This window comes from Prorops nasuta, unplaced genomic scaffold (assembly GCF_024137725.1).
Source record: "Prorops nasuta isolate Cenicafe-Biocafe unplaced genomic scaffold, Cenicafe_Pnas_1.2 PNAS00004, whole genome shotgun sequence".
Taxonomy (NCBI): Eukaryota; Metazoa; Arthropoda; class Insecta; order Hymenoptera; family Bethylidae; genus Prorops; species Prorops nasuta.
The window spans coordinates 741,924-751,561 of NW_027116801.1; the positions used below are offsets into that span (position 1 = coordinate 741,924).

The 9,638-nt window shown below is 30.0% G+C and overlaps 2 protein-coding genes across 2 annotated transcripts; one reads left to right on the forward strand and one right to left on the reverse strand.

The window, feature by feature from the left end:
• Positions 1-1,853: 1,853 nt before the first annotated feature.
• On the reverse strand, positions 1,854-7,862 carry TSG101 (tumor susceptibility gene 101). The gene is made up of 8 exons (XM_066726373.1): positions 7,562-7,862; positions 7,250-7,334; positions 6,568-6,633; positions 5,031-5,194; positions 4,849-4,966; positions 4,030-4,268; positions 3,409-3,767; positions 1,854-2,186 (listed from the first exon to the last, which is right to left on the reverse strand). Exons 1-8 carry the CDS (start codon positions 7,604-7,606, stop codon positions 2,000-2,002), a joined length of 1,263 nt encoding a protein of 420 aa, XP_066582470.1. The 5' UTR covers positions 7,607-7,862; the 3' UTR covers positions 1,854-1,999.
• A 226-nt stretch (positions 7,863-8,088) lies between these two features.
• On the forward strand, positions 8,089-9,634 carry Bub3 (mitotic checkpoint protein Bub3). The gene is made up of 4 exons (XM_066726374.1): positions 8,089-8,484; positions 8,544-8,613; positions 8,686-8,996; positions 9,085-9,634. The coding sequence occupies exons 1-4, from the start codon at positions 8,290-8,292 to the stop codon at positions 9,493-9,495; spliced, it is 987 nt and encodes a 328-aa protein (XP_066582471.1). The 5' UTR covers positions 8,089-8,289; the 3' UTR covers positions 9,496-9,634.
• The last annotated feature ends 4 nt before the right edge of the window (positions 9,635-9,638 follow it).

The window sequence follows — 9,638 nt, forward strand, 5'->3', positions numbered from 1 at the left end:
AACGGTAGGTCCGAACTCCTTGTTGCAAATTTCGACGCTCGCATATTCCTAGTTTGTAACATTCAAAATTAAAAACGTAGAACCTTTGTCAAAAATTAGCCAAGGGTGATTTATTTTACCTAAATAAATGTTTTTATTCTTACTAAAATGAAAACTATCTGTTGGAAAATCCGTTTGCACCATAAACATTCAAACCCTGGTCGTCGCTTTCCGTACAGCATACGCCACGTTATCTTACCAACTTGTTTAATTTTTTTACAAAGAAAATGATGAGTCATATTATACTAATTATGTGAGCGGTACTATTAGAATCTAATATATTTTCTTATTTTCAACGAATGATAGGTTGATCTGTAACCATATTAGTTGAATAGGAAATAGGGCTTAGAGGAAACAATATCCTTGTGATTAATATAATTGTTTTTATTTGATAATTGAATTTATAGTTTTTGTCCATAACGCAAAAAATATTAAATAACCGAATAGCACGTGGTACTAGGGAAAAACGAATATCAGATTCAGATTCAGTAACAAAAATCACATAAAATTCATTCAGTGCCATTCCAATTGCATGAAATTATAAAAAACTTATAGACTTGTATAATTGCAGAGAGATTAAATGACTATCAATAAATTGAATGCACATGGTAACTAAGATATTTTTTTTATTTAATTTAGTTGGAAATCGAGTCCATGAAGAGATATGTCTCACCAGTAAATCCCACAGCATCTCCTTTGCTGTCGATAATTCTTCTAGGAATTGGAATCTTTTTCACAGCATGGTTTTTCGTCTATGAAGTAACTAGTACGAAGTTTACACGAAACATATTTAAAGAACTTCTTATATCTTTAGTAGCAGCTATATTTTCTGGATTTGGCATATTTTTTACCTTATTGTGGGTTGGAATATATGTATAAGTGGTAAAAAATGTGAGTATTTCAACACGTTATAGAGATACATTTTTTTAAAATACTCTTGTATATACAGAATGAGTCATTTTAATCACCTCAGGTTAATATCTCGAAAAATGTGTAAAATATAAATAAGTATTTCAAATAAAAATTGTTTGATCTCTCGAAGGGGACATTAGATAGTGAGATCGGTTTAACCCTGGAACATCATTAAAAGCCTGAAAAGGATTTTGCTTCAGCTCGCTAGCTAGAAAAAGGTAACATTGAGGGAGTAAGAGAGATTCGAAACAACTATACCGCTCCCTTTGTCACTCAAAATATATATACCGGGTATACGGGAACTGACCAATCTAAGAAGGCCGATATAAACAGTCGAAATGAAACGTATTCCATTCACTACTTACTGCAAACCAGCTGCCAAGTGCGATAATTTTCAGGCCGTGAGATGACACCCTTAGAAATACCGATTGGTTTTAAAGATGCCACTTTTTTTTTTTAATTTATTATCATTTTTATGATACGTATACAAAGTAGCGTCATATTTTTGACCAGTATTTTTGATTTGTAATATTAGCATGAAAGATCATATTAATGAAAATGCAACTTAAAAGAAGTGAAACCACTTTAAATTCCCGTCGAAGACAAACAGTTTTTATTAATAAAAAGGCTTGTGCTTATAACATGTAATTAAACATGCATTAACGCTATTAATTTAATTGGTATAGTTACTGTAACTTTATAGTACATTTTTATTAAAAATAAAATATTCATATTTCAGAAGACATTATCAAGATGCGAAAAAAAATTAATTACATTCCATGGACTTACCTTATAAATAACCTAGAGTTTATAGTCAATTTATAAGAATGCCGCTGATGAGATCTAAACCACCAATGAATATGGTTTATTGTTTTTTCTTTATAATATGTAAAAAAAGTTCATCATTGACAACTGTTTTATTTTTAAAATATATCTACATTCTATCAAGTTTTTTTTTGTGGCTATTGATACATGTGCTTTTACGAATAAAGTGTAAGATAACATCTAAATATTAGTAAATGTATTAATTGTTTGCAATTTAACAAAATTAATCAGTTAAACCCGCCTTCTGCCTACATCTCTGCATTAAAGCTCTAAGCATAAACTGTCGACGCGATAGTTGACGAATTTGTTTTAAAAATGCATCTAAATCTATAATCCCACCAAGAAGTCCTTCACCTAAATAATATATTGCATCTTCAGTAGCAGCTTCTTCAGCAAAGGCATTTAGCATTCTGTAAAAACAAATAAATAAGAATAAATGGTTCAACTTACGATCAGCTTAAGTTTTATGTCAATAGCTTTAGAGTTATTACAAATATTAAAAATGATTAAAATAATACAATATGTATTTTTATCGTTTATGAATTCTAATGTACTTTGGAATATAGTAAAATTCCTGTGTTATTAAGTATACGACAACAGCTTTTTTTTGCAAAAAAAATTATAAGAATTTACACAGAATTCATAGTAAAAATGATATTATAGCATCAATTCCATTATAAGAATATATAAAGCATATAAAAGTGTTTTTTCTACAAAACTAATTAACATATACTAATTAAAGAAAATATAATAAAAAGTAGGAAAACCAATATTCTTACGAAGTATTTTTAATCAACATCGTAAACGAGCAATATACCCCAAATAAGTCATATTCAACCTCTATCGTATATCAATGATATATGTCAAAACTTTAACGGCTAGCAAAAGGCATAAGTTTCAGTAACTTTTTTTATTGAGCTCTAGGTCGCGGGGCTACCAATAAATTTTTATAAAAATTTTAAACTTCTGTTTTTTGCGTGGCGAATCGAAGATTAATTCTGCACTGCATATGCACATAATATTTAATCATTTTTAGATGTAGAGGTGTAGATACGTTCAAATGTTTTATTCTGATTGTGATCAACCATTAAAAAAAATTGCAGAATCTTTAAATATTTAAACATTTTTTTGGTAGGTCATCGAACCATGGCTCATTAATAAAAGTTTGCTTAAAGTTAGACCTTTTGCTACCTACTATGGTTTAGACATGTTTCACTGAGACACTCTTAGACATAAATTTTTCAATTCGAAACAAAATATTTAACATTGTTGTTATATTCAGAGTAGCTGCAAATTGCTGTTTTATAGTAAAAACACAGTCACATATCCCATGCATATAGAGACCGTGCACACCAACACGATGATAGCGAAGTGTCAATGTATAACTGTATACGTATAAATAAATACCACTCAAAAATACACTCAAAAACTGCGAAAATTGACCGATAATTTGCGCTGATAGTATGCATATACACCAATATACATTCTTATCTCACTGTCATTGTGCTAGTGTGCACGGTCTCTATACATGCAACGCGTGATGGTGTTTTAGTTGAAATTGCCTGTGCGAGAGCAATTTCTGGCAGCTTTACCTAAAATATACAATTTATATTATATCAAAATAGCGCTTACTGTTTATATAAAGGAGCGATTGTTGTAACGGCTTCATCGACATCTATCGATTGATTCTCAGCAAGTTTTAAATTTTCTTTTTCTAGTTCACTCTCTTTATCAATAAGAATATTTATATTCTTTTCCAATTCAAGCTTTTCCTTGTTCAGCTTCACAAATATTTCTGAAAGTTGGCTAGATCTGGTAGTAAGCTCTTGATCAGTGCGACGTAACGTTTCTAATTCCGCTTGTAATTGTAAAAACTGTTCTTTAAAACGACGACGCAATTTATCCTCTAAAGCAGATAAAAGAGATGCCCTTATGTGCTCTTCTGTTATTGTTCCTGTTCCATTACTTGCGTTACCCGGCATAGTTGGAGACTACATACACATGTATAAAAATTATTTTTATATTTCAAGAGTACTGTATATGTCACGTAATTTTTAATAACACTGATTCCTAATCATTCTTTATTGGCTTTTCTCCATTATTTCAGTACAATTAATAACAGCTTCAACATTAAATAGTTTAGATTTAACAAGGCATCGGGATGTACATCTTATAAAATTGCGCGACATATACATATAAAAAATATTTATTTTGTTTCTTTTTTAATTTAAATATAAAAGTTGTATTACTTACTGTTTGTTTTGATGGAGGATAAGGCGTAGAAAAAGGTCCTGAATATCCTGGCGGTGTATAATTAGGCGTAGATCCTGGATATGGTAAAGACGGAACATATCCGGGATAAGGAAAGTTTGATGTCGCTGGATAGGGGGGTGTATAAGCGTTACTTCCTCCAGGATATTGTGAATTTGGTGGATACACAGGAAAATTATTTCCTGTTACGTCTGAACAACTTGATGTTCCTGGCATAAAAGCTATTTAATTTAAAAAATCTATATTAATACCCGATGTATATATCAATATTCACGAACTTTCTTGAAGGGGAAGGGAGGTTCTGCTAAAATTATTTACAAATATTTTTCCTCGAGCACTTTTTTTCACACAAGTAATTTTAGGAGAACTAAGGTTGGGAATTTGTCAATTGTGATAAATAGCTTTTGTGTTGCGAGCAATACTTTACCTAGCTGTATCAGAAACTATTTATCACTTCAGCTAATATCAGATGTGTATTCATTCTTATTAAATAGTAAAATTAAAGCTATTTATCATTCGGGATAACATTGATCTTTATATGACATATCATTCATTGAACTGTATTTAGATTCAGTAAATTTTTATGTCGAAAGTACAAAGCATATCAAGCTCTTTTCGGCCATCGTTAAAAGTGTAGTTCATTTTACTTGCATTCAGATTCTATTTTTCCCCCTTCATCCCAATTTCCTTTCTTACCATTTCTAAATTGCATAAATAATTATTATTGATCAATTTTATCCCAAATTACAGTATTTAAATTGTACATTATAAAAAGAATAATCATAAAGAAAAAATAATTACAGTGAGCAGGATAATTTGATCCAGATAAAGCATCTGTTTTTACTTTAGCAAACACTGGTGGCTGCTCACCAAATGTCGCAGTCATAATCTTAATCAGACCCCTCAAATCCGACGAATGCTGAAAAATCGCTATTATCCGTTTGTGTGTGTGTCTATGTAACAAATATTATAAATATACGTACGGGTAACCAGTCGTGAAGATAAGGCAAATATATTTTTCCATTATGGTCAACATATATACTGACTTTAATGGACATGTCCGAAGTTGGTTTAACGTAGCACATCGGAGCGTTATTAGGATGAGTATCCATTAACCATATACATATAGGAATATTATAAGAAGTTCCTGTTTTTAAATATAACAAAATAAATACAGTTACTTTTTTCACTTTCTAAAATGATTAACCTTAAGCATCGATACAGGATATAAGAAAATATCGAACTGTTCAAAGAACAAGATTCTTACATGCACCAGTATTCATAAATAGAGCTTAAGCTTAAGTTTATCTTTAAGATCGTAAAAACCTACAATCTTGTGCATCACATCTTATAGTCTCGAAGACGAGCTTGAATTAAGTTTCGTTCATGAATATTGGATGCTAATCTCATAAAAATTAATTCTATAGCTGTTGACTAGGGTAAATTGGGTATGGTTGAAATAACTTTATCATTTACAAAATTAATCATGATGACTATAAGTTAAGGAGGAAAATACGCAGGTTTTATAACTAAACCTGATTAATAAAACTCCACCACCAAGAACTAAAGTATTTTTCATCACAAATTATTTTGCCAATAGCTTAATAAAAATAATACTTTACTTCGTAAGATTATTTTTTTGCAAATCTGTTGGCTATAAGAGTTTTACTCGATAGTGCTCAATTTTGAATAGATTAACAGAAAACTTCGTAAGAGTTTTCCAATATTAAAAGATGGTTATAACACTTCTTGTGCATTTTGGTCGTCTGTAATAATAATTTTTCTTAAATTTTTTGTCGAAGATATTTAATAAATTAGATTAAGCTTAAAAACCAAAATTTCTTATATTTAAAGTTAAATAATATAAAAAAGCTTCTACTGGAAAAACAAATGGACCAAAAAATTTAAATTCGTTAAGATTTGACCTTTACGCACAGAGGTCGAAGTTACGGTTAAAGAAAAAGTTTTTGTGTATTATCACGTTGGACTAAAGTGCTCTGTAACCAGTAGTGGTATCCACCGATTCTAGAGTAAGTGCAACTTTGCAAATTATTATCTAAGACTCATGTCCAACAAAATAGGAAAATAAACTATAAATTATCAATGAAGTTACTAATAGCATTGAAAATGTAAGGTCGTTTTCTATCTGCTGTCAGCCTCATTTTCACTTTTTAAACTTTAATTCATTATGTTGGACATGAAACTTGCATGATTTGAGAAATGGTACTCATTCCATTATCGGTTGGTATCATTGTAGCTGCGAGGGGAAATTTTTCTCGGGACCCGGGAGATAACTCATAACTACAGCAAAATCAATTATTTTTTAACAAAAAAGAAATACATATTTTCATTAAATATGTATAAATATATCTGAAAAGTTCAAAAATATTTGATACTTAAGTTTCTTTCTAAAACTTTCTCAAAAGTTACTTTATTTTCATGTGGTCAAAGTGGTGGAGAACGCCTTACAGAGTAATAAAACTTACAAAAATAATTTTATTGTCTATTTATTAAAATTACCTTTAAAAGTAACAGGAATAGTCCCTTTTAGACTAACGAGTTGCTTGGTAGTTCCATCATTGAAAACTGTAACGTAAATTACAAAACCATATAAGTTTTAAAAAGATATGGATTTAGAGATCTACTAAATTGATTCCTTTAATATAATAATTCAAAATATTTTATATGCCACCACTAAAGGAGAAAAACCAGATATACTAAACTCTGCTTTAAAAATTTATCCTGTTAAAAATTAATTTAGTTACATTTTAACTAACTTCAATCTGTACTTTCTTATCTAAAATGATATATAATACCATAGCACGAGGAGAACAACTTAATTTCTCACAGTATAGGTTCTCAATATTTACTAAGTTTATTATAAGCGTTAATCAATTATTTATAAACTAATAAGCTATAAAAATAATAACACAGGGTTTGTCATAGCTTTTAAAAGTATTCATCTATTTGCATGATATTAGAAATTAGTAATAGAAACAGAGCAGACCAAGATTTATCACATGTATAACTAAAAAAAACAAATATAGGTTTAAAATTTCTTAGAATGACAGCATATATAAAGTGAATAATTAAAATTGTTAATATCCTTTACTCCCATGATAAAGTGAATAAAAATACTAAACTGTTTAATAGATAAATATTAGCTTTAAGAATTTAATGACATATTATTCCACTAACTTACCAAAGGGCTCAAGGTCATATGTTAACCCTCTATATTCATTTAAAACTTTAACCATGTGTCGTTTAGTGAGATCAGCATTTTGGTACTAAAACATTGTTTCCTTGTTAAAACAAAGTCACTATGAAGATTAAAAAATAGAACACTAAAAATGTTATATTAATTTACAGCTAAAAAGGGATTTAATTGGCGATAAGAATTAAGTGCACTTATTCTTTAATGAGCCACAAAAATTGTATTTATTTACTTTCTAAAACTACTAAAAGTTTCATATTTTTAATTCATTGATATTTGTAAATATTAATATGTACTAACGCTAACTAGATAATGTTTAATCTTTTGTTCATCCAGAGGAGTCATTGCTGACAAATAAAATTCAATTGTGTTACTTATTATTCCAAAAACATGGATAATATCAGAGAGACAATTAGATGCTATATTCTTATGTATCAAATCAATTTGTCGAAAGTAAATTAATATATATCGAAAGAATTTTATTGTTAACAAAAATTTAAAGCACTCATAAATATTTCACTTTGTATGTTTCTTTTCTGATAGCTGATTTGGATAAAACCATCACAAACACACACAAAGCCCTTTCTCGGCCTAGTAGTATGTACAATTCAGTACAATTTGTAATTGTGACAGCTAAGCTATCAGGATGGTTACGAGCAGTCGAGATTATAATTTATAAACCCTGACAAACTGTTGCAGTGATGCAATCCCTGCTCTAATCGCGAGAAAAAATTTCCTAGTTTAACTCATTTCTTTCTTTCTATCGAAGATAAATTGGGACAGCGACACTTTACCACCCCAGAACTTTTTACGGGCTGTGGCAACACTGGCAACACCAATACAGGCAATACAGCCAATTGTCGGCAATTGTATGTTTGTATGTAAACGTCAGTTGACCCAAGTTGACCAATGCATGCAAAGGACGCCGCGGTATTGGCACTCGAAAAATAAATGCGGCCTAGGTTATGAATTAAATAGTATTATGTTTTAAAGTTATACTTTCTAAATATACTTTAATATATCACATTATGGAAACACGAACAGAGTTTAAGTTAAAATCTCCACCAGCAGATGCAATATCTGCTGTAGAATTTGGTCCTAATTCAACACAATTTCTTTTGGTCTCATCATGGGACAGCACCGTTCGATTATATGATATTCACGCAAATACTATGAGATTAAAATATAACCATGATTTGCCAGTTTTAGACATAGCATTTCAGGTAAATAATAATGCTAATAGAATTTGAAAAAGTTTAATATGAAAATATTATTTATACAGGATGCAGTACATGCGTATAGTGGAGGCTTGGGTAATACATTAAAGATGTACGACATAAATAGTAATACAGGTACTGTGTAATTCATTTTTTGTTATTCTGTAATTAATGGCTGTACTTAAATATGTTAATAAATTTTATTAGAGTCTATTATGGGAACACATGATAAACCAATAAGAAAGATTGAGTATTGCAGTGCCGTAAATGCTATTTTGACTGGAGGATGGGATGCAGCAGTAAAACTTTGGGATCCAAGATCACCAACATGTGTAGGTAGTTATTTGCAACCAGATGTTGTTCTTGCCTTATCTGTTTGTGGAGATAAATTTGTAGTTGGTACAGCTAAAAGAAAAGTGTGTATTTGGGACTTAAGAAACATGGCTGGTATGTTTCAACGTCGTGAAAGTAGTTTAAAATATCAAACAAGATGTATTAAGGGCTTTCCTAATGAGCAAGTATGTAGCATTCTCAAAATGTTGTAATTTTACTGACCCCCTTGATTATATGTCTTTCTTATTTATCTATTCTTTTCAAACTTTAAAGGGTTATGTTCTGAGCAGCATAGAAGGCAGAGTTGCTGTTGAATACCTTGATACTACACCAGAAGCACAGAAACGAAAATATGCTTTTAAGTGTCATAGGATAAAAGAAAATAATATTGAACACATTTATCCAGTTAATGCCATTAGTTTTCACACAACATACAATACATTTGCTACTGGTGGCTCAGATGGATATGTCAATATTTGGGACGGATTCAACAAAAAACGTTTGTGTCAATTTCATAGATATAATGCAGGTGTTGCTGCTCTTTCTTTCAGCAATGATGGATCAGTCTTGGCAATAGGAGTTTCTTATTTAAATGAAGCAGAAATTTTACCAAATCAAGCTGATGAGATTACTGAAGCAATTTACATAAGATATGTTAATGATCAAGAAACTAAGCCAAAGTAAAACTAAAACAAACATCCATATCTAATTAGACCACAAAGAATTAAAAAAGCATTACATATTTATAATATGATTGTTTTAGATGATGAATATAAGTGATTACTTTATATAATAAAGAGAGTAAACATATTTGATGTTTTAACATG

Bases quoted from the DNA above. Each gene is read 5' to 3' on its own strand.
- TSG101 (XM_066726373.1), bottom strand. From the start codon at position 7,606: ATGACTCCTCTGGATGAACAAAAGATTAAACATTATCTAGTTAGC. The intron at 4,967-5,030 runs GTACGTATATTT...GCGATTTTTCAG, and splicing joins ATCTTCACGACTGGTTACCC to CATTCGTCGGATTTGAGGGG. The intron at 4,269-4,848 runs GTAATTATTTTT...TAAATTAAATAG, and splicing joins ATCAAATTATCCTGCTCACT to CTTTTATGCCAGGAACATCA.
- Bub3 (XM_066726374.1), top strand. From the start codon at position 8,290: ATGGAAACACGAACAGAGTTTAAGTTAAAATCTCCACCAGCAGATGCA. The intron at 8,614-8,685 runs GTACTGTGTAAT...AAATTTTATTAG, and splicing joins CGACATAAATAGTAATACAG to AGTCTATTATGGGAACACAT. The intron at 8,997-9,084 runs GTATGTAGCATT...CAAACTTTAAAG, and splicing joins AGGGCTTTCCTAATGAGCAA to GGTTATGTTCTGAGCAGCAT.